The 24,115-nt window shown below is 60.8% G+C and overlaps 1 protein-coding gene across 3 annotated transcripts in view; it reads left to right on the forward strand.

The window, feature by feature from the left end:
* Window positions 1-1,075: 1,075 nt before the first annotated feature.
* The window catches only part of RBM38 (RNA binding motif protein 38), a 34,355-nt gene continuing 11,315 nt past the window's right edge, over window positions 1,076-24,115 (forward strand). The window contains exons 1-5 of one of the 3 annotated variants that reach the window (XM_067708581.1): window positions 1,076-1,511; window positions 2,250-2,373; window positions 2,852-2,906; window positions 3,198-3,398; window positions 14,973-16,577. In XM_067708581.1, coding sequence (XP_067564682.1) covers window positions 1,275-1,511; window positions 2,250-2,373; window positions 2,852-2,906; window positions 3,198-3,398; window positions 14,973-15,276 — 921 coding nt within the window. In that variant the 5' untranslated portion in view covers window positions 1,076-1,274 and the 3' untranslated portion in view covers window positions 15,277-16,577. Of the gene's footprint in view, window positions 1,512-2,249; window positions 2,374-2,851; window positions 2,907-3,197; window positions 3,399-14,972; window positions 16,578-24,115 lie in introns of those variants that run through there. The other 2 variants (XM_067708582.1, XM_067708583.1) reach the window with 2 other exon arrangements.

The raw sequence follows: 24,115 nt of genomic DNA on the forward strand, positions 1-24,115 counted from the left end.
GATGTGCACCTTAACCATCTAGGGCCAGTATCCTGTTTTGTTCCACCCCGAGTCCCCGCAGGGTACACAGTTGGGGGCGGCTGCAGTGGCTGAGGGCCGCAACATCTTTTGTTTACTGACATGGCTGGTGACATTTTTCGCCCACAGCAGAGTCCCGACTGCACAGGACACCACAATGCTGGTGCCTGGACATGTGGAGGGTTTGAGATCCTCAGGGCCTGGCTCTGCACGGCCGTGTGACCCACTGGTTGGGGGGGGTGCTGGTGCCAGGGCCTCGGGTTCAGTGCTCTTGTCAGACATGAAATTCCTAATAACTTTGGACAAGATGCCCTGACAATTCTGTAGCGGGTCCTGCTACAGAGACCCAGGGGTGGGCCTGTTTCTAGGGCTGGGGAAGGGAACAGGGCCACCCTCTGCTTGTTTTCCCCCAAGGATGGCCCATAGAGATGGAGGGATCCTTGGCACAGGGATGGACTTTTGAGGAGGCCAGAACTACTTCCCCTGTCCAGTCACCTTCTCAGAGGGGCCTCCGGGACCACTCTGGCCACTCCTGGATGGCAGCACCCTGATTTATTTCTTAATGGATAGTACATTGTATATTTACCTGTTTGTCTTGTTCATAGAAGCTCTGTGGGGTAGAGTGTGTTGCGTGCATTTCTGCATCCCCCACGCCCTGATAAATATTCGTCGAACGAATTATATTTACATATAAAAACAAAGGCTGTTTCACCTTTAATATGAGTTCCTGTACCGTAAGCTGCGCTGGGGAAACGATTCAGACTCACTAAACATGGTCTGAATCGTTTACATCTCATTCGCTAGACGGTGCGCTCCTCGAGAGCAGGGGCCAGGAACCCAGTGAGCACGTATTGGTGCCCCCAAAACACCCGGATGCGCTCCCTACCCTTGTGCTCGCCCTGCCCCTGGGCTTCAGCAGGGCACGTGGGGCGTGGCGTGGCGGGGCCGGACTACGCCTCCCGGCGGCCCCCGCGCGCCCGGGCGGGGATGAGGGGGCGGGGCAGGACGCCAGGGGCGTGGCCTGGGCGGCCGGGGGCGGGGCCGACTACAAAGCCCGGGTGGGCAACGGGGCGCAGAGTTCCCGCAGCGCCGGCACGAACGCGACGCAGCGCAGTGCCGCGCGTAGAGCGGGAGCGACCCGCGAGTGGACGGGCCCGGCGGCTGGGCCGGCGCCCCTGCTGCCCCGCTCGCTCCCCGCCGCCCCCAATGAGCGCAGCCTCACGCGGCCCGGGTCCGTAGGCGGCGGGGCGCCCCCCATGCTGCTGCAGCCCGCGCCGTGCGCCCCGAGCGCGGGCTTCCCGCGGCCCCCGGCCGCCCTCGGCGCCATGCACGGCTCGCAGAAGGACACCACGTTCACCAAGATCTTCGTGGGCGGCCTGCCCTACCACACCACCGACGCCTCGCTCAGGAAGTACTTCGAGGGCTTCGGGGACATCGAGGAGGCAGTGGTCATCACCGACCGCCAGACGGGGAAGTCCCGCGGCTACGGCTTCGTAAGTGGCCCCGCGGCCGGGCGCTCCCCGCCCCGCACTTATCGCGGCCGGGCCGCTGAGTCAGCCGGCGGGCGCACGCCAGCCCCGGGCGCCTCCCGCCGGCTCGGCACCTGCTGCCCCCTCTCGGGCTCCAGCCGGTCCTGCCCCCGCCCCCCAGGCCCCGTCTCCCTGCCCCCTCCCCACGCCCGGTTTAAAGGGAGAGCCGCTGTGTTCAGTTAGGTCTCCGAAGTTTGTGGAGAGGTTCTCGGCACTTCCTGGAGCAAAAAGCGAACGAGGAGCCGGGCTTCAGCCCCGGGCGCTCAGGAGCTCTGAAGCAACCCCATTTTATTTTCCAGCAGCTCCCTCAGACACCCCAAACAACCTAAGTAAAAATGGGCCTGAAGACACCTCTTCTACTTCCTTTCTAACTAGGGTGTTCCTAAACCCCTCCCACGAGGAGGTTTGTCGTCCCCACTGGCCGGGACCCCTGCCTCCCTTCAGGGTGGCCGTGTCTTCCCTGGTGGTTGTTTCCGTCCTTGAGGGCAGTGTTTCCTAGCACTTGAACTCGGGGGAGGAGCCGGGGCCCAGGGGCAGCTTTGGGAGGGCCCCAGGCTGGGGTCAGAGGGGACTGGGCTGGACGCCTTGGGTAATGGGCACCCGGGGCGGGGGGAAACGCGGGCCCCGTGCCAGGGCTCTAGAGCCCTCTCTCCGTTCCCCCCGCCGGCAAGGGAAGCCCCTGATGCGTCTGTGCTCCTCCAGGTGACCATGGCTGACCGGGCGGCGGCTGAGAGGGCTTGCAAAGACCCTAACCCCAACATCGACGGCCGCAAGGCCAACGTGAACCTGGCCTATCTGGGCGCCAAGCCGCGGAGCCTTCAGACGGGTGAGAGCCCTGTTCTCCTTCCCTGGCATTTCTGGTTGCTATATTCAGCGTTGGTATCTGTCGGGTGAAAAGGCAGCCGCCCGCCCCCCCCCGCTCCCCCCCGCTCCAGGGGTGGCAGTCGGCTGTCATGTGCTCCCAGAGAGCCATCTCAGAGTAGTCATCTCCCAGCTTGGAAGCTGAACCCCTTCCTCTGGCTGTGTGTGCCGGTGGGACAGGGCGAGGAGGGCGCGTCACCCGGTTGTCAGCTGTCCTCACCGGAGGGAGGAAGTTGGTCCCTGGGGCTGGAGGTTGGGAGGACCGACACCCAGAGGCTGCCGCCTCGCGGGTCCCTCGGCCTCCTTCGGCTGGGAGTTTCGGGGTTCATGTGGAGGGGGCCTGGGAGGGGAAAGGAAGCTGATTAACGCGTTGGGTTAGAGGTGGGTGATTGTGAGGTGCTTTCCTGTGTCAGGCCGGGCCCCTAACTGGTCTCTCGTTTTAGGCTTTGCCATCGGCGTGCAGCAGCTGCACCCCACCTTGATCCAGCGGACTTACGGGTGAGTGGACAGGGCTGGCTGGGATGGGGGCGGTAAACAGGCCTTGGAAGCCAGGCCGGGGGCTGTGGGCTTCCCGGGTCTTCTAGTGCAGGCGCCCATCGGTCGGAGGGAGCCTCTTACCTTGGGACCGCCGACCCCACGGTGGTCGGTTGCGCTGTCTGCAGCCACCTTTCTGCGTCTGAGAACCGATCTTTGCTCCAGCCTTTCAGAAGCGTGATTGTGTTTTGGGAGTGGGAGGTAGACAAGCTGGGAGAAGGGGGAGAAGGCAGGTTGCGTTTCTCTGTCCCCCAGAAAAGGCCGCACCACAGAGACATGGGAGCATGAGCTCTGGAGCCTGTGGCCTGGGTTCAGATCCCGGTTTCTCCTCGCTGGGTGCGTGACCTCCGCTCACGCAGCCACCAGTGCCTCAGTTTACTCACCTGTGATATGGGATGGTGACAGCACCTCTGAGTTCTGTGGGTGGAGGCCTGGCATGGGCCCCATGCAGGTTAGGTAAGTATGCTGGAAGGGTTTGCCGACTAGGAAGCAGGCCAGGCTCTTTGAGGGTGCCCCTCTGACCTGCTCCAGTGCCCGACAGATGGCGGCAGCAGGTCACTGCCAACCGGTCCAATGTTTGCGAAGCTGCAACAGGTGAGCCCGGATCAGGGCCAGATGTCCCCACCCGAGTGGGCCCGGCCTGTGGACGTTTCGTCTAATGTGCTTTAGAGCAGTGTGTCCCAGCCTCCTCCATCCGAAAAGGGCCTTCGTCGTTGTCTTTCTTTGTTTTTTTTTTTTAAACGTCTAATAAGGTCTAGCAGGTGCTTGGGAAAGGAAAGAAACTTTAGGGGCACAAAGGAGCCTGCCATGCCCTGTGATTGATGCCGGCTGTGTGCCCCAGTGCAGGGAGTGTGCTGATGGGGATGGGGGTTTGTTCTGGGGGGGCAGATATAGAACAGGCAGCCCCTTTTAGAATGTTAGAACTTCTTAAGCTATCAGAGACTGAATCCCAGACCTTGCGTTTTGTGCTGAAAGTTGCAAGTGTGTATGTGTGTGTGTGTGAGCGAGCGTGTGTGTGAGCGTGTGTGTACCTGCCCCAGAGACTTGGTTTAAGGGGCCACCTGGCTCACTGGGGCAGCGTGAACCGGGCACTGGAGCAGGTTGGGAGTTGGGCTTGGGTGGACTGGGCAGGTCAACCATGATTCGGGGCTGCTTACCCTGACAGGCAGCCTCTGTGGCAGCACAGTGGCCCCCACGTGAACTGGAGGAAGTGTGTGAGCCCAGGTCGCGGTCTGTTCTCCTGAGAGGAAGCCTGGAGGGCGGCAGGGAACAGGGGGTTCTGGTTTCCTTCTCGCCCTGGGATCTGCTTCACCTGTGTCTGCAGCCATCTTGGAAGGCGTTTGGGGACACCCCTGTCTTCCTGCCATCACCCAGGTTCTTCCTGTTTGGGTTCAGGCCATACGAGGAGGGTGTTCCTCACTTTCCACAGCCCTGGCTCTGTTCCCCAGGGCAGGGGCTGGGCCAGGGGCTGGCACGGAGATCCGGGCGTGAGCCCCGAGCATGTGCGGCTCTTTCCTGCTTGAGATGCGACCGTAGCTTCCCGCCCGAGCCTGGGCTCCCTTTTGATCTGTCACAACTGCCTCTGGGACTTGGTGAGCATCAGCACTGGGCCCCTGGAGCCTGCAGACCTGGGTTCAAACGCTGACCTTGTCACTTACCAGTTGGTCCATCTTGGCAAGAGATGTTCTCTTCTGAGCCTTCACTTTCCTCATCCGGAAAATGGGAATAATAACCACCTGAGGCAGTGCTGGCACATGGGGCCAGGGGCTCCATGCCTGTCTGCCTTCTCTCCTGCCCTCGCGGCAGCTCTCTAAGGTTGGGACCGATATTACTCTTGCTTCTTAGGTGGGGAAACTGTGGCAAAGAAAGGTTAAGAAGGTTAACAACCTGTCCAGGGTGGCTGAAGTGACAGGATTTGAACCCACGCGGGCTGGCTCTGGAACGCGTGCTCTCAACCGCTGCTCTCTGGGGCGGGTGGGTGGGAAGGGTGCTCCGACCGTTTCCCTCGCGGTCCTCAGAGCACCACCCACGGCAGGGTGGTCAGGCATCGGTCACCAATTTTACTGCCATGTGCTCCCGACTGCAGGCGACAGCGTTTTGTAAGTGAATCTGCTGGCTGGCCATTTAATACCTGTGACGACGAAGAGGCTGCTGGCCCTATTTGTGGGTTACCAGGGGGGTGGAGACCCAAACAGGGACAAGGATCAGAGGGACAGTCCAGCTCTGCATTTCCAGCGGCCGGTGGACCGCAGCCTCTCAGAGCTGTGCCGCCTCCCGCCAGGCCTCGCTGAGACCCCAGGGGGCAGGAAGGGTGCCGGGCCGGGCTTTTGGGGTCAGCTGTCTCCTCCCAGCGCCCGCCCGCCTGGCTGGAGAGTTGGGCCGTCAGCGTCCCTTTTGATTTTGCAAACAACGGGCCTGGGCTCGGCCGGGCCTGACTCAGCGGTCGGTGGTGGTGGCTCTGGGTTGGCAGCAAGGCCTGGGCAGCCCAGCGTTTGCAAACCCGTTAACCCTCTCCTGCCCCGCGGAACTTTCCCCGACTTTCTGGCCCCGATCGTGTGCCTGGGACAGCTCTAAAGATTCCACAGCTTGCTTCTGGGCAAGGCCGCTGCGGAATCCTCATCTGGCTGGGTCGTAAATGTCAGCATGGAAAGAGTTGCCAAAGAACTTCTACACTCGCTGCTTTTTGCTTGGATTCCCTGCCCGCAGTTTTTCTTTTCTTCAAGAACGGGATTTTTCAGGACCTGACGCGACCGGGACACTTCCGTCATGTTACCTACGTGGGGCCGAGGGTTAGAGTTAGGGTTAGGGTTTGGAGAAGGCTTCTTTGGCAGGTGGCAGGTGGCTCGATCCCGGCGGGGGGGACTGCGGCCATAGACCCCCCAGCCGACCGGCCCTTTGCTGATGGGGTGGGACAGTCAGCAGACTGCAGGCACAGGTCCAGGCAGAGTGTTGGGTCTGGCTTGGACGGGGCCTCCCAGTGTCAGGGCTGTCTGTCCAGGCCTGGGCCTGAGGCTTGTAGGAGCTGAGGTTTGTCCCAGGCCTGGCTGCACTGGGAGCCTCTCCTTGGGTTATTTCTGAAGGGCCAACTGCTTCTCCGGGCTCAGCTCCCCACCCCAGCTTCTTAAGGGTGCCTTGTTGTGGGCTCCACAGCCGTCCACCGCAAGCCGCCCCCCTCGGTGCTGGGTTGGGGCCAGTCTCTAGGTCCCAGATGGCAGAACAGGGTCCCGGGGCTGCTGGGTGTCAGGCAGGCCTCGTGCTGGAGCAAGGCCCCGGGCTCAAGGCCAGGCCCAGCCCCTTCTCTCTGGGCTCATCTCCCCGTCTGCGGGGTAGGGACTGTGTCGGTGCCACCTCCCAGGGCCCACTGGGGATGGGACCCTCTCCCGGGCACGTGCACACGCTGTTCTTCCTAGAGTTTCAGGGCCCCTACACCCTCTGTGTGAAGGGCCCCAGTGCCCAGATGGAGACCTGCTGCCCTTACTGTGACCAGGCTGTGGGTGTGTGCCTGCCCAGGGGGTCTGAGCAGAGTGTCTGGGTCCCCAGGGCGGGAGAGGGGCCAGAGAGTGACAGGAAGATGTCACGGAGCACAGTGGGCTGGGCAGAAGGCCGAGAGCTGTTCCCAGAATCCTTCATTCTTTGTTGAGCGCCTGCTGGATACTTTGAATAAAAAAGGTGTGGTTGGTTCTCAATCTCGCTTTCTGGCGGGGAAGCCAGACCATTAGACATCCACGTGGGCACCCGAGGGCCGAGGTGGTGACGGGGACAGCTGGACAGGGCAGCTGGCCGGCGGAGGGCCTCGTGGCCTGGGACAGGCCTGTGTCGAGATTGTAACGGTGGGTGGGTGACTGTGCGTGCGATACAGAATCATGGACTTACACCCGAGGACACCCCTGAGCTGGTGGAATCCGAGCCAGGCCCGGAGCCGAGCTCAGAGCGACGGTCCGGCGTGCGCCTCCTGGGTTTGGTAGCATGTTGGGTTATGAGACGTCACCTCTGGGGACCCCACGGGAGGGCCCTTGGGGCCTCTCTCTGCTGTGTTTGTGCTTTCCGGAGAGTCTCTCGTGATTTCATGATACGAAGTAAATAAAGCCGGGGGGAGTCGCAGCGCCTGAACAGGGGGCCTGCGCCTTGGAGGTGTGGCAGGAAGTGAGGTCAGAGCCGGAGGGTATGGGGGCAGAGAGGAAGCTGGTGCCCTCCCGGGTGGTATCACGTGGCTTGTTTTTACTTTCAGGGTGTCTGGGGTGGCCCTGCCCCTCCCCAGCCCGTCGCTTCCTGTTTGGCACTCGCTGGAGCGAGGAGTGGGCCGGCGCGTGGCCCTCCCTGGCGGGCGGCCCGCGCACACCTGTTGTTTGTCCCCGTCTGCTGTAACAGACACTGGCTTCAGGGGCGGTTCTCGGGCTTCTGTCCAAGGATGAGCTCTTCGCCGGCCCCAGTGGCCCTGGCAGGAGGGGCCCCCGTACCGAGGCCTCGTCAGGAAGCCTCTGGTCGAAGGGAGAGGCCTGACCACTCGCAGGCTGATGTGGGCGTCTCACTTGGCCTCACGGGTGTGTCCCAGAGCAGGGACCCGGGTGGGGGGCGCCCAAGTGGGCGGGGCCGCCCCTTCTCACTGCAGCGGGAGGAGGCTGTGTAAGGAGCCTGGAAGCCCCGCGACTTGTCCGTGTGACCCTTTGTTCTCACGACGAGTTTTCGTCCTTGAGCCTCAGTTTCCCCATCTGCCATGTGGACGTGATGCGTGCCCTGCAGCGTGCTGACGGGGGGCGGGGTGCATCTGGATCATTCTCCTGACCCCTCCCACGTGGCTGAAAGGAGGAAGCTGTGCTTTCGTTCAGCCAGTTTGTGGCAGGTTGGGGACTTCGTGGAGATGGAGGGAGCCCTGGCCCTGCTCGTGATTACGGAGCTTCCTTTGGCAGAGCGGTGGCGGCTCGGGTGGCGACAGGCGCTCTGCGGGGAGAGGGGCAGCTGGGCAGGGGAGGCTGGTGTGAGTGGTGGGAGATTGGCGGGGTCAGAGGCCCAGCAGGGTGGCCTCAGCTCACGTCGGGCCTCGGTGGCCCAGGGGAGCATTTGGATTTGCCTGAGTGCTGGGGGGCCGCTGTGGGCCCTGAGCAGATGAGGGCCAGGTCACTTGTGTCTTATAGCGTCTCTTCAGCTGCTGGGTAGGCCTGAACCACCGAGGCCAGGGTCGGGGCGCCACTAGGGGACCTCGCAGTGATCCAGTCCACGTGCGAGGCCGTGGTGGCCGCCCGGGAGTCAGGAGCTGTGGGGTTCTGAGCACATTTAAAGAACGTGTGAAAGAAAGTCTGAGAAGATTCCAGAACTTTGGGCCTGAGCTAATGGTGGGTCAGTTGGCCTTGGCAGTGAGGGGAGGCTGCAGTTTGGGGGGAAGAGCGGGCGTCTGGGTTTGGACAGGTTCCGGTGGAGATGCCGGGCCAGGGTCTGGCACTGCCCCGTGGGAGATGTGTTTTACCTGCTTTGTGGTCCGACGGCCCCAGGGAACCTGGATGTCCCCCCTACGGAGAGCCCTGGGAGGCCCCTCCCCGGCCCGAGGATCCTGAGTTGTGCCCCAGCGGCCGCCGGCTTCTCCAACCCCTCAGGCCGAACCTCCAGAGAGCAGAGAAAGTGAAATGGGCTCATTTGCCTTTTTTCTTTCTATTTTTGGGGATAGCTGTGCATTCACCAAATGAGTGCTTGGGGCTGCAGCTGATCCCTTTCCGCTGACAGTTTTGCTCTGAGTATGTGGGTGGCGTGCCCGTCTGTCTCCCGGGCGCCGGCTCCCTCGGCCCCCTCACCTGCCCCAGCGTCCCCGGACGCTCCTGCGCAGACCCCAAGACCTCTGCCTTCAGGGCTCCAGGGGAGGCTCTGTTGGACTCTGTAGCACCCTCAGTTTACCCATGGGGAAACGTGGCCAGAGAGGGCCGATAGACTTGGACAGGCACGGCCAGGACCCAGGCTCGGTCCTCGCCCGCCGCCCTGGTCTCCATCGGCCGAGGCAGCTGGCTGGCTCCTGGCTGTGTGCCGCTTGCCCTGGGTGCGTGGGTCTGGGCAGAGATCTCGGCCATCACCCTTTCAGCAGGGGGTGCTCAGCCTGAGCGTGTACCCCCCCAGGATGGTCTGGCCTTCTTTTTTTTTTTTTGTGGCGGTATGCGGGCCTCTCACTGTTGTGGCCTCTCCCATAGCGGAGCGCAGGCTCAGTGGCCATGGCTCACGGGCCCAGCCGCTCCGCGGCATGTGGGATCTTCCCAGACCGGGGCACGAGCCCGTGTCCCCCGCATCGGCAGGCGGACTCTCAACCACTGCGCCTCCAGGGAAGCTCTGGTCTGACCGTTTGAACCTGGCTGGCTGCAGCCCTCTTCCCAATCTGGGGGTTTGGGGGTTTGCTTTGCCCAGGCCCTGGGCATCGGGTCAACTGACTTTTAGGTTCTGACCCCAAACCTGACCGTCCTGCTAGCTGGTTTGCTTTTCCCTCCAGGGCCCCGGGCTACCCTCCATGGGGCTGGGCTGGGTGGGGGCTGATCTTGCTCTCCCTCAGGCTCGAGGAGGGGGTCTCTGGGGTGTGGAGAGGGGGCAGTCCCGGCCCCTGGGTCAAGGCCGAGGCTGGCAGGTGAAGAGCCAGACTTGAACTGAGGCTGCAGGTTCTGCTTCCCCAGGGTCCCCGGCTGTGTCGGCCGGGCTACTTCCTCTGCCTCCCCAGGGCCGTGACTCCCGGCCCAGGAAGCGGCAGCAGCCCCGGAGGGGCCCCTTTGCCACTGGGTGCCCGCAGGGCCCTTGGCATTTGGGTTGGCTGGGCACTTGGGACCCAGCCGTCCAGGCCAGGTTCCCGCCCTCGTGGGGCTTGCATTCTCGTGGGGAAGACAGCGGCGCAGAAGATGGATGACAGGGTAATCTGGGGTTGTAGGAAGGAAGTAAGGCCGGTGGGGGGACGTGGTCAGGGAAGGCCTCCGAGGAGGTGAGGTTTGAGCTGTGGGAAGGAGCCTGCCAGCAGCGGGAGCAGCAGGTGCAAAGGCCCTGTGCTCGGAGAAGCAGGTGCAGTCTGGGGGACGGAAAGGAGCTCTGGGAGGCCCGAGTGGGGACAGTGGGCTGGAGGTAAACTGGGGAGGTAGGCTGAGGGAGGCCCTGGGGGGTGGGGAGCAGTCAGGGTTTGGCTCTGGGCAAAGGGGAGGCCCCTGTGGGGACGTGCCTGAGTGGCATGGTCTCCCGGACTGTTTTTAAGACGACCCCTGGCCGCAGAGTAGGGGGCTGCGCAGCAGGCCTGCCAGGTCTGGGTGGCATGCAGGCTTGCTGCTGGGGGATGGGGGGGAACGGGGGGAATTGGGGGACTGGGGGTGGGGTGAACGTGGGCAGGGGAGTCCCCGAGGACAGAGCGTGCCAAGCCTGTGCCCTTTTCAGAGGCCTGCAGAGCAAGCACACGGAGGCCGGCAGCACCCTGACCTTTCTGGGGAGTAGGTGGGGCGCTGCGGAACCCGCTGGACGCCCACCCTGTTCCCCGGTGCCAGGCGCGTGAGACCTCCCCCGTTGTGGTGTGTGGGCCTGGGAAGGGGGCGCAGGGGCTGTGCTCAGATGGGGCCAGCCGGTGGTTTGGCTGGGGTTTCCTTTTCATCGAAGAGTCCAGTGGGTTCCCGTCGGGGGGCGATGTGTGTGCACCAGCTCAGTCCCTTGGTCCCTGCCTGGCCTCTTCCCAACCCTCTGCATGGGTGTCAGTGGTCGTGACAATGGTATTTGCCTTTTTCTTTGCAGTTTACAGCAGGGTCTCGACCTTACCGTGATGCTGGAGGGTTCTTCGTGGTCGGCGGGGGGGGGGTGGGGGGGGCCATCCTGTGCACTGTTGGTGGTGTCCCTGGCCTCCACCCGCTGGCTGCCACTGGCACCCCCCAACCCCCAGTGTGACACCAGGAATGTCCCAGATGCAGCTGAATGTTCCCTGGGGGCAGAGCCGCCGTGGCTGAGAAATGCTGTTCTGGTGGAGGGTCTCGGTTCTCAAGCCCTGATGTCAGCCTCTGCCAGACCCCTTTTACAGATGGGAAAACTGAGACTCACAGAAGCTCTGTAACTTCAGCGCAGAGCTGAGGGCCCTGGTCCCCTTCCTGGGGGTGGAGGGGGAGCTTCGCAGCTTCCCCCAACCTTGACTCAGCAGTGCTTAACCCAGTGGCAGAACCCACGCCAGCCGTTGTCTCCCTGGCCGTGTGACTGCTAGTGCCTCGGCCTCTCTGAGCCTTGGTTTCCCTCTCTGGGAAATAGGGTAACAGCAGCACCTATTTTATGGCTGTGAAATGCTTCATAAGTCATCTTGGGCTTTTCACAAACAGAGTGGGGAGTGGGGAGAGGGTGCTTGAGGGAAACAGGTGAACAAATGCAGACACGCAGTGTCCCCGCAGGCCAGGAAGCAAGGGAGTCCCCCTTCCTGTCACCCTGAAGCTTATTCGCCCACACCGTGTCTGAGCGTCCCCCAGCAGGGCAGCTCTGTGGTGGCCAGAGCAGAGCTTAGTCCTGACGACGCTGAGTGTCAGAAACCTGGTAAACGTGACAGCTGCCTTGGCCAGCAGCCTTGAGGCAGGTGTGGCCAGAGCCCCGGGTACTTCTGCCGTGGGGACAGCGTGTGCCTGGTCCAGGTGGTGGTTCTGCAGTGTCTGTGTATCCGAACCTCCGGGGGCCTGTCAGATGCAGGTTCCCGGCCCCCATCTGACTTGGCAGTCTGCGGGGATCCACGTTTTTAGCAAATGCTGTCTTGAAGCAGTGGTGCGCCTGCCCGTGTTGGGAGAAGTTCTGGGCTCAAAGCTTCCGTAGCTTCCCACTAAGGAATGTTCTAGGGTTCCGGGAGCCGCGTGGGGCTCACGTGGTGGGGGCATTGATGATGCCCAGGGCAGCACAGTGGGCACCGCACCAAGACGCGCTCCATCGTGTCTCCACTGGCTCCTTTTCAGAGAGACATCCGGGCAGCCGGGGCCCCTTCCCTTTCTCGGAGGGGTCTGTGCCCACCGGCTGTTGGTCAGCACCGCGTGTCCAGCCCCTCCCGTGGCCCGGCCCTGGGCGAGGCACCACCTGCTCATGTGAGGTCCAGTGGGGGAGATGGGCCAGGAGCTTGGGCTCCGAGCAGCTGCCCCCTCCTCCGAGAAGCCTCCCCCGACCACTCCCAGCTCTGGCTCACGGGTTGGTGTGTTTGTTTCCTCTGGAATCCACGCGCCGAGAGGCCAGGGGCTGGGTCGTCTGCTCACGGCTGCCTCCTTGCCCAGAGCACACGCGCAGACACGTGAGAAGGCTGGTTGCAGCGTGGGAGACCAAGGCGGGATTCGAACCCAGGCCCTGCTCTGTTCAGGGCTCTTGTTCCCACCAGGGAGGCAGGAGGGGGTGGGCAGCAGAAACTCCTAATAGGGCGGAGAGGGAGAGTGGGAGCCATGGCCTGGGCGCAGGGTTCCTGGCCAAAGCTGCCTGGCTTCCTGACAAGCAGCAGTGTGTGGCCTTGGCGACCATAGGAGTGCTGCCACCCAGGAGGGCAGACGACGGGGAGGCGAGGACCCGGTGTAGGCACTCCCTGGCTGGGGGGAGCTGGGGCCCCTCCGGGACAGGCCAGGTGTGCCCAGCCTCTCACCCCCAGGGGTTTGCTGCTGGATCCATGGGGCTGTGGTGCCCGTCGCCACCCCAGCTCTTTCCTCGCTGGGTCGTTCACCCCTCGCTCAGGATTTGCCCCTTGTATTTGTGCGTTTGTTGTGGTAAGGCACGCGTAATCTCAAATCTGCTGGTCTAGGGCATGAAATATATTCACACAGTCGTGCGGCCATCACCACTGTCTGATTCAGAACTTTGTCGTCGCCCGGAAGGAGGCCCGTAGCATTCACTCCCCTCCCCTGCTTTCCGAAGCCCCTGCAGTGTAACCACTTTCTTCCTGGGTTTGCTTTTCTGGAGATGTCACGTGAAGGGAATCATTCAGTCTGTGGCCTTCTGTGTCTGGTCTCTTTTGCTCAGCATCGTGTCCTCAAGGTCCATCCACACAGTGGCGTGTGTCAGTGCGTTATTCTTTTTTATGGTGGAATGCTCCTCCTTGGCGTGGGTACGCGGCAGTCTGGAAATCCATTCATCAGTGCATGGGTGCTGGATGGGTGCTTGCTTTTCCTTTTTGGCTCTTGTGAGTAGTGCTTCTCATTCGCCTTTGTGCCTGTGAATCCATTTGCCTTTTAGAGATGCTCAGACCCACGTGCAACCCTGACACAGCCTCCTTCCAGGTCTTTTCTTTGCGTTCAGAACATTGCCCCACATAAAGTTGCCCTCAGTCAGCTCTTGGACCCATAAAAATGGCAGCTCCATGCAATTCCACCTCACCCGTCCTCAGCATGGATATAAATACACATGTGATTTTTTTTAGCATGAACATTATCACCATTCAGTATAAATATCACAGTTTTGCATAAACAGTATCTCTGTTCTGCGGCTTGGCTTTCTCTCCCGGCAGCGTGGAGGGGAGCGGCTTGGGGCTGAGCGTGGACCTCGTCCTGCTGCCACGTGGGGCGGTCTGGGGACACTGGACGCTGCTCCGTCCCTGTGGACGACACTCGGGTTTCTCTGCTTTTTCGCTGTTCCCAGGGGTGCCGCCGGGACCCACTGAGCCCCTGTGCTTATTCGGGAGGGAGGGCTGCTGGATGCCGAGGGGCCTGGCGGGGGCAGGGAGCCCAGCTTCCAGGGCCCAGCTTTCTGTCCACTTGCTCTCCCAGAGCTGCCCCAGTTTCTGCCCCTGCCAGGCCTGCGGGAGCACCGGGAGGAGACGGTTCCCTTTTTCTTTCAAAGCAGCTTCTCTTTGGAATGGAAGGGGGCAGACCAGGGGTCCGGGGCCTGTCTCACAGGCGTGGAGGGACGCTGGGGCAGACCCCAGGTGTGTAACCACGTCAGCCCCATCCCGTGTGACTTGTGCGGGCCCGAGAGGAGGAGGAGGGGCTGATGCTGGAGGCCACGGCGTCTGCCCTGCCGAGGCCGCCGTGTGTCCACCGCTGCCGTGGGGCCCGGCGCTGGCTGCAGAGCGGGCACCTGCTGGTACTGCCTTCCCGACCCTCAGTTTCTCTGTCTGCGGCGTGTTGGGTTGCCCCTACAGTGGAGGGCTGCACGCACGGAGCCCGCGGGGGCATCCTGCAGGGAGGGACGAGTGCGGGGTGCAGCTCTCAGCTCCCAGGCTGATGCCCGGGGGGCCTTGGGCGAGGCACCTCCAAGACAAGTTTTTCTGTTGTAAAATGAGATGGTTACCTGAAGGCCAACCTGGGGGAAGTTTCAGCCAGTTCCTGCACGTGAGGCGTGGCCGCCGGCCTGCTGAGCCTTGTCCCTGAGGCTCTGGCCATCATCTTTTTTTCGCAGCACCGTCATTGCGGTTTTGCGGTTATGCTTGTACGATATCGTTGTCTTCGTTCACTCAGCAAGTGAGCCCCTGCCTGGGCCAGGGTCTGTGTTGTCAGTTCACGGGTGGCTGACGTTGTAGTCAGGGCAGACAGATGTGGTGAACAAGTAAACTGTGCAGGTGTCACTGCAGGGAGTGGCACATGCTGGGAAGATGAACCCAGGGAAGTGGGGGGACAGGACTGGCTTCATGGACATGTGACCTGGGTGATCACACAGGGACCTGTGCTCAGAAGGGCTTGCGCTGGATTTGATGCTGAAATTGTTCATCATTTTTAAACTCCCCACGCCTGCCCCCAAATCATGTTGTGTTGCTCCTGTGAGGGATGTGTGGTGTTTGGGGTGTAGGGTGGGATGGGGGAGGCTGCCTGGAGGGGTTCACGGAGGAGACATTTGAGTGCAGACTTGAAAAAGGGAGGTGGGAGCCCTGTGGGTCTCTGGGGAAAGTGCTGTGCAGGTTGTGGGCATGGCCAGTGCAAAGGCCCTGTGGTAGGAGCACCATTGTTGTTGTAATTGCACCCATTTTACAGATGAGGAAGTAGAGATGCTGGAGGGGGGACACGGCATCACCCGGCTCTTCCGGCACCTCCACTCCACCCGAGCCAGCTGTGTTGCCCCGCTCTGTCGCCCGACCCTGACCCTGACCCTCTCTGCTTGGCCCCACAGGCTGACCCCCCACTACATCTACCCACAAGCCATCGTCCAGCCCAGCGTGGTGATCCCGGCGGCCCCAGTCCCGTCACTGTCCTCGCCCTACATTGAGTACCCACCGGCCAGCCCGGCCTACGCCCAGTACCCACCGGCCACCTACGACCAGTACCCATATGCCGCCTCGCCCGCCACAGCCGCCAGCTTCGTGAGCTATGGCTACCCAGCCACCGTGCCCCAGGCCCTCTCAGCCGCGGCCCCCGCGGGCACTGCCTTCGTGCAGTACCAGCCTCAGCAGCTGCAGCCCGACAGGATGCAGTGAGGGCCGTTTCTGCCCCTGCAACTGCGGCACCATCACCACGCGCTGGGCGAGTGCCAGCTGAGCCCAGGGGTGCACACCGCACCTGTGCCTCGGGAGACCCTGCGGGACCCCGCCTGCAACCCGGGTGGCCCAGAGACCACTTCTCTTTACACCCAGGACCGTCGCGCCTTGAGGGAGGACTTTGAGAGAGAAGAGAGTGACCGAGAGCCATTTGAAGATCAGCCTGAATGTCGCGCACGCACTGTCCCCATCCTCCCGCACCCCTGGAGCCCATGGGCGGTCCCCCCAGCATCCTGTGGGGCCTTCTAGACCCTCCACAGACCCCAGCGGCCCTCTGGGGTGAGCAGAGACTTTGTCCCGCTCAGAGAGGCCTTGCTCCAGGGAAGCCCAGGATCGCAACATGTGTGGACTGTTGTTGCTCTGTCTGCACAGCTGTGAACCGTGCACGGGGGGGATCACCGGCCCCCTGAATTCCCATTTTCTAAATGCTGGCCCCGGGGCGCTCCCCCTCCCCCCGGCCCCCAGACACCCAGGTGCGGCAGGCCACCAGTGACCAGCGACGGGGCAGCTGGCCGTGATCCTTTACGTCGAAGCACTGCGACTTTCTTTTCTTATCATCATTGTTTTGCTACTAAGATGATTCAGAATTTCAGTCTATTTTTTCAGCAGAGACTCTCACCACCAAGAATCCAAAACCTGTTTTTGACTTTGAAAGACTCGCTTTTGTCGATGGCTCTACACCCGAGGAGCCAGTGATAGTATTTCTGTGATAAGGTGTCTGCTGGCCCGGGTGCCCAAGCCCCTCAGAGGGTGGGCGTCTCCAGACAGTAAGTTGTCTTAAGCTTGTCCCCCTCCCTGCGGCCATGACGGGGCTGCGGGCCGAGGGGCTGGACCGCAGCGCCCTGGCTGGCAGGGTGGAGGCTCAGAGTGCCCCCCGCGGTGTCGCCTGCTGTGTTTGTACCAGCCCAAGCAGCTGCGGGATTGAGCTGAGACACATCTGCTTGCCTTGGGGGTTCGGGGACGGGGGAGGTGACAGTTCCCACAGCCCGCGATGGGGCTCCTGGAGGGGGAGGGGAGAGTGAGATGAGGGGACAGGCCCGAGGGGGTTGGGGCGTGCGGGCCGCTCCTGCAGACCTACCTCAGGGAAGTGGGAGGCCTCGGGGCTGCTGCACACGGGCAGGCGCTTCCCTGCACGCCAGGGCAGAGTCAAGGCCCAGAAAGCAAAGTAGCTCAGATTCTAATAATATTTTTATTAGAATGTTCTGATTATAAAAATAAAACTTGTTTTCTTTAAAGAAAAAGTGGGTCTGTAGTTTTTCCCTCGAAGTGGGCGCCTCTGAGCCCCATAGACACCGGGCTCAGTCTCTGATGTGCTCAGAGCAGGGCCCTGGGGGCAGAGGCTGGGCGGCTCCTTGGAGAAGGCAGGGCACTGCTGGCAGAACCCGGGCAGGAGCTGCTGAGAAGGCATAGGAGCAGGTGTCCAGGCCCCCTGCCCTCAGGTTGCTGGCAGCCGGGCGCGGCGCAAGTCAGGAAGGGACGTCTGGGTGTGCGGGAGAGGGGCTCCATCCCGGGCTGGTCCCAGCCTCTCCCACCATCCAGCTGGAGCCCCGACTCAGCACTGAGGGAATCACGGGGGCCTCTTGGAGGGGGTGTGAAGGCTGGAGAGGAGGTTCATTCACTCATTGCCTCACTTTCTCCCTCATTCATTCATTCTAAGAAGTGGCGTGTGCCAGGTCACATGCAAAGCACTGGGGATAGTCATAAAACACAGTCCTGCCCACTGGGTTTATAACGTACTGGGGGCACACAGCAAGCATGCAGACTAGTGGGGGAGATGCAGCGAAGGCAGATGGGGCAATTTCATATACTGGTCAGGACGTATCACCGGGGGTGACGGAGAATGAGCGGGTTCTAGGCAGGAGGAACAGCAGGTGCAAAGGCCCTGGGACAAGGAGGCCAGTGTGGCTGGAGAGGCACAGTAAGGGGAAAGTCAGTGGGAGGTGAGCTTCGGGGGTGGTGGGGATGGGGCGGCAGCAGAGACCCGGTGGACGGATGTGCTGCGAACGCAGCCTGGGGAGCGGGGTTAGCAATGCACAGACACGGCCTGGCCGGCGCAGCACAGTGCGGTCGATGCCACGGGGGAGGGGCGGCTGCACAGGGGCGAGGGGCCATCGGGGGCTCCTGGTGACCTGGGGGAGTGGGGTGGGCGCTCCTGGTGGGAGGCCAGTGTGGGCAGAGCTCGGAGGTTGCGGCTTGGCCTCCTTTGGGATGGTCGCTCTCCAGACGCCAGGCTTGTCCTCCCCGCGCCACCGCCCCAATCCTGCAGAGCGGAGCTCGGCCTCCCAACGCAACATGTGCATCTGTCCCGCCTCCCACGTTCACCTACCACGCACAGCGGGTGAGCCGGGCTCCCTCCGGTCACTGTGAACCCCTCCCTCACCCTCACAGCCGACTCCTGCTAAGCCTGTCTCACATCTGCCCCCCTCCTCCCCTCCTTGCCCCCTCCCCTGTTTCCAGCCCCAGTCCAGGGCCACCCCCTCTCTCCTGGACCCTTGCAGCGGCCCCTTCACGGCTTCTGCCCCATCCTTCTTCAGTCCACACTCCACGTGCAGGTAGAGGGTCCTGTTGAACATGCAGCCAGAGGGTCACGGCTCCTCCAGCTCCCCTCTGCGGCTCCCCATCATCCTTGAGGAAAAAGCCAAAGCTGCCACTGTGGTCTGTGAGGCCCCTGCCCACACTGGGCACAGCTCACCCACCACAGGACCTTTGCACCTGCTGTTGAATCCTCCAGCTTTTACCTGCCGGCCTCCTTCAGCTCTCAACACGGAAGTGTCTTTGTCCCAGCGGCCTTCTCCGGCCCCAGTCTCGGTCCAGGCAGCTGAACTGTGTCTCCCTTCATCTGCGTCCTCACCTGTCTCTGTCCCACCCCCTTTAGAACACCGATGCCAGGGGGGCAGGGGCTGTCTGCCTTGTGTCCCCCACACCTAGTGCTGTGCCAGGCACAGCAGCGAAGCTGAGGCCTGCCAGCACTCAGAACTTGATTCTGGTGGAGGACACCAGCGGGAGTTCTGGGACCATCCATCCCAGCTGGAGTGTGCTGGGCAGATCTGAGGCTGGGGCCAGGGAAAGGGGGGCGGGCAGAGGTCAGAGTTGCTGCAGGGAATGGGGCGGAGGAGATGCATGGGGAGCACAGCACCTGCACGGAGCTGGGCAGCTGGGTCTGACCCCCGAGTCCAGTGACAACTCCACATGGTCAGCCCTTGGCTGTGAAGTGAGATGGGCCACCCCGATTCGGGAGGTGGCTGGGGGTGACCGGGAGCCACCTTCTCTGTCCTAGCGTCCCTGTGGGATCTCCTTGGGCCTTTTCCGATCCCTTTGATTCTGAGATTTGCAAATTCCCCCTTTCTGTAGTCCAGACCTCCAGCCTCTGTCCAGGGAAGGGTCAGGGTTCCCGGGGTCAAGTCAGGTGGGATCCTGCCAGGCAGGGTCCCCTTTTCTTACCTGGAACCGCTGATGCCCCTCCCTGCCTGCCCCTGCCACCTGCCCATCTCCCTCCGGCTGGGTCTGAGTTTGCAAACACTGGCAAGGGGTCAGGGAGGTCAACATGGGGCTCCCAGCTCAGAGGAGACATTGCTGCAGCTGATAAGGGCCGTGGGGCCATGGAGAGAGTTGCAGGTGCTGCCAGGGTTATCGGGAGGGCCACTTGTGGCCAGCCCGTTTCCTGTCACTATCGGCCAGTGGCAGCCTCTGGGACAGACCTCGAGGACTCAAAAACATCCTCCTGGAGCCCGGGATTGAGGGCTCTGGACGGTGGCAAACCCAGGAGGGACAGAGCTTGCAGGGTCAGGGCACTGAGTGCAGAGCAGGGGCGAGCTGAGGGCGGCAGGGCCGAGGTCTGTGCCCGCGGGGGATGTGGTGACTATGATTATACATGATGATGGTGAGCACTGCTGACAGCGTCCGCGGTGCAGACTCGGCTCAGGCGCTGTGCAAGCACTTTTCACGGACGGTTGGTTACCCACGAGGGGAACGCTCAGAGTGGCCCCCTTGCACAGATAGGGAAACTGAGACACGGGAGTGGGGCCACCACTGCCCAGGCCCCTGAGGAGTGGCGGTGGGAGGTGCTCTGCCGTGGAGCTGAAGGGTGTGGGCCTGACCCGCGGCCCTGGTCCCCCCCAGGCCAGCAGGGTGAGCTTGGCCAGGCCTCCACCTCCCTGAGCCTCGCTGGGAATGGGGCCATGACCGTCCTCTGAGGCCGGGGCTCTGTCCCTTCTCCGCTGCGTCCCCAGCAGACAGTGTAGTGAGAGTGGCCCCAGTGATTGGTTCAGGGATAGGCATATGACCCAGTGTGGGTCAGTGAGTCAGTCCTCCTGGATTTCTGCTGGCACTCCTGGGGGAAGGAAGCTGTCTTTCTGCTGGGGAAGCCAATCTGGGAGCAGATAAGCCTGGAGCTGCTGGGGTGAGGGGTAGGGTGTGTGTGGGGGTGGGGTTGAGAGGTGGGACTATTTGTGCTCATGGAGGGACTGTCTGAGAAGGAAGCCAGAACTAGGGAAAGTAGAGCTGAGGAGTGAAGATAGGGTCTTAGTGACATCTTTGGGGCCCCTTGATCCAGCTATGCCTGAGTTAGACACTGGACTTTTCCATTACAAGAGCTAATAAATTTCCTTTTTCACTTAAGCCTATTTAATTTTTTTTTTCTGTTCCTTGCAATCAAGACTCTGGATATATACAATCTCAAAGGGGCTGCATTACTTAAAAAATTAGGCTGAGTGACATACAATTAAAAAAAATCAAAATAACTGGTTTTTAGCAAGTTACAAGTTTTTTTTTTCTCATGTAAAAGAAGTCTGAAGCAGAAGGTCCAGTGTTTAAATGAGAGCTCCATTCATCAGAATCAGGTTCCTTCTAACTTCCCATGGCACTATTTTAGTGCATGGTTTACTTTCTCAAGACCATCTCATAGAACAAGATGGCTGCCAGAACTCCAGCCATCGCGTCTGAGTTCCAGGTAGCAGAAGGAAGCAGGAGGAAAGTGAAGGAATACCTCAAGCTGGGAATTTCCAAGGAGACTTCGCAGAAATTGCGTATTCCTCTTCCATTTCAGTGGCCAGAACTTAGGCACATGGCCACACCTAACTGTTGGTGGGGGGGTAATGCAGGGGTTTAGCTGAGCATATAGCTGGAGTATAGAAAGACTTTGGTTACTAAGGAGGAAGGTGGGAATGTCCATCATGCAGTTTCTGTCTCAGACTCTCGCAGCACTTAGCTGTGAGTGCAGGATACTAATGTCTCATTCAAAGGGGCTTTGTGGAGACTGTTACTGACTCAGTCTCTCTTTCGACCTTCACACCAGCGAGGTGAGCTGGGTCTGTCATCATTATGCCCATTTCCCACATGGAGAAATCGGGGCTCAGAGTGCTCACAGAATTTGCCTGAGGTCACCTGGCTCCCCAGGGGCAGTTCTGAGATGGCAGCTGAAGCTTCTCCCTCATGGTGTGTTCAGGTCTGGTGAACAGTCATCACGGGGCATGTCACCCTTGCGCAGGCAGGACTTGCAGCCTGAGGTGCTTTCACATTTAGGGTCCTCGAGTGGGGTGCTGGGTCTGCTGCTGCCAGGGGAGAACCGCGTGATGTTTTCCGGTGTACTGGCTCTTCTCCTCCTGGTCAGAACCCTCCCACAAGGAGTGGGCTAATAGTCCCATTTTACAGAGGGAAAGACTGGGGCTCAGAGGGGCTATGTGGCTGAACGTAGCTGGTCCAGGCTTGGGTTTGTCTGTCTGACTCCAAAGCCTGTGTTGTTGGCTCTGTGGCCTCCGGGAGCTTGAAGTGGAACATCTTGGCCTGGGCTCCCGCCCCTCCCCTCCGCCCTGCACGCCGCCTCCAGGCAAGCAGACCCCATCGGGCCAACATGGTGCAGTGCCAAGGGCCGGATGTTTGGGCACCTCTGGCTCTGTCTCTGGGCAATAACTGGGTCGTGGTTACATCACCTGCACATGGGGTAATCCCCACAGTCGCCCTCCCTGGGCCACCACTGGGATGAAAGGGGGTGACTTAGGCAAAGTGCTCAGTGATAGCCCCCTGTGGGGTGGGCGCCCAGCTCCTGGAGCCCCCAACCCCCATGCCAGTGGGAAAGCTGAGCAAGCAGTGGAGGGTGGAGGTGAGAAAACCACCCTAATTCCTGCGAAAGCCGCCGGCTGCCTCTCAGAGTCCCGCCTGTGGATGAAGGACCCCATGTTTCCAGTCAAATGAGGCAGCTCCCACCTTGTGTTACCCTCAGCTCTGGAACTAAGGCTGTCCTCAGAGTCCCAGAACTCATGAAAACTGACATTCATTAAATACTTCCTATGTCTGTTCTTTCTCTGAACCCTCCCAGCAACCCGTGGGAGGTTGACTGTGCCCAGCTCACAGATGGGAAAACCAAGGCTGGGGAGATTCAGCTGCTTGCCCAAGGCTAGAGAGCTGGTGTGGCTGAGCCAGGATTTGTACACAAGAATCCTGAATCAGGAGGGCACATGCTGCCCTTCCCAGAGGGCTGGGCTCTGGCCTCCCCATCCCCGCCCCATTCTCCTCTCCTTTGTCACCGCCCCCCCCAGCATGTCCCTGCCCTGACTGCTGAGTCACACTTGTGCTTGTCCCCAGAGATGTAAACTCTGAACCAGACTCCCCCTAGGTTTGGGGACCATCCAGATACAGCGAGAGTAGCAGGGGCAGCTGTCCAGCGTGCCCTGGGGCTGGGTGTCTGCACAGGGCATGGTGTGGGGTGGGCACCTGGCCCTCCAGATACCTCCTGGGCCTCCTGCTGGGGCTGATAAGTGCACGGCCTTGCTTATCAGCCCTGTCTGCTCACCCCAAGCCTTGTGTACACATCGGGGTGCCCAGCAGCCTGGAGATCAAGGATGGGGCAACCCCACCCCCTGAAGCCCAGCCCACCAGACAGCTGAACTTGGTGCACTAAAGGCAACCCAAGAGTTCCTGGTGCCTCCTGCTGGCTTCTTGGCCCCGTGATAGGGATATTTTTAGAGAAATTAAAGTTTTTTAAAAAATAAATTATAACATTAGAACTGTTGGGGAAAAATTCCAAAATAAAGGAAATTTATTAAAATAATCTACACATGTGTATAAAAACGGGAGGAAGGAAATAGACGAGATGTTAATGGTACTAGGACTACAGGAGAGCTTTACTTTTTTCTTAACACGGTTCTGTACGATTTACAACTGAGCAAGAAAAGTTGGAGAATGAAGTTTGGCACTTGGTTGACGTTACATCTGTGTCACGTACCCCGAATACTAACAGGGTGGGGTGCCCGCTGGCTTGCCTGTGTTGCTCTTCTGCATGTCTCTGATGAGCCAGAGCTGGGTGGGGTCCACAGCTGTCCTTGCCTCCACCCGCCTCTTGCCTATGGGGACCCACTCGATCTTCTAAAAAGGTAACTCAGAGCGTGCTGTTCCCTGGCATAGGAGCCCCTGTGGCTCCCCACTGGCCTGGAAGAAAACCTCAGTTCCTTGCCATGGCTCAACTGGCCCTGCCACCTCTCACATGCCTTTCTCAAGAGCCACTCTCCCGCCAGGTGTCCTGTGCCAGGTCCTTTCTGTCCCTCAGCCTGGGTCCAAAAGTCACCAAGTCTCAGCTCAGATGTCATCCCCGCTCCCCACCTGCTAGATGCCTTCCCAGACCTTCTTGTCGAAGCTCTGGCCTCTACCCTGCCCCCGATCCGTGTTCTCTCTGATTTTTCTTTTGGGGCAGTGGTCTCTCTTTCTGTCGCCATCATCTGGGACAAGAGCCTGGACCTGGCCTCAGAGCGTCATTGGAATGAGGCTGGGCGGCCTCTTGCTCCCCCCTCTTCCTACTTGGGGCTGACCGGGTCCTCTGGGCTGCGTTCTCCCGACAACCCCACTCCTGCCTGACCCGAGGCCTCCCACCATCCCCGCCCACCAGTGCTCAGCACGCCCGGGACTGCCCACCCCTGTGCGGTGTGGACCTGGGCTCTGTCCCATTGGCGTACACGAGCTCTCCTGACCCAGGGAGAGGCGAGCATCGCAGGAGTCTGCTTGGCTCCCTTGGGCCCAGGATGAGGGAAGGACTTGTGAAAAAGGCCATAATCCGGAGTCTGGAGCTGTGGTTTCATGAGTCTCCAAGGTCACAGGGGGTGTGGGACCGCCGTGTTCCTCCTCGTGGGGAAGGAAGGACAGAGAATCCTGCACTTCCTGAGCACCTAGCTTCTGCCAGGCCCTGTGCCCGCCACTCAGCTGTGTCAGCTCCCAGCAACCCCGTGCAAGATGCATGCACACTGTCCCCATTTTGCAGATGCAGAAACTGAGGCTCAAAGTAGTTAGGGAGCTGGCAGAGCTGGGGCCCAAACCCCAGAGGGTCTGACACCAAAGCCCGCCCCCCCAGCCTGCTGCCGGCTTCTCCTCTGGAGGGAATGGCAACATGAAATACGGTGCAGCCGTGAAGAAGTACATTTATGACATGGAGAGATGTTCACGGAGCACTGTGGAAAGGAGAGAGCAACACTGGCAACACTGGGCCCACAGTCCCGCATAGCAATGATTAAACACGTGCTTTCCCCCTTTTCCACAGTCCCCACCAGTCCTTATTGTGCCTCTCACCAAGCTCTGGTGGGCATTTTAGTTTGCCAGCTAGGAGCCATGGGAGAGAGACAAGGGCGGGGAGAAAGCAGGGGCCACATCAGATACACATATGTATCTGATGACATCCACCTCGATGTCTAACTAGAGGACATTCATGTGGTTAAGCCTTGATGGATGGATGGAGGGAGGGAGGGATGAATGAATGAATGGAAGAAAGTATGGACAGAGAGAGAGAGTGAGAGAAGGA

The sequence above is a fragment of the Pseudorca crassidens genome, chromosome 15, assembly GCF_039906515.1.
Source record: "Pseudorca crassidens isolate mPseCra1 chromosome 15, mPseCra1.hap1, whole genome shotgun sequence".
Lineage (NCBI taxonomy): Eukaryota > Metazoa > Chordata > Mammalia > Artiodactyla > Delphinidae > Pseudorca > Pseudorca crassidens.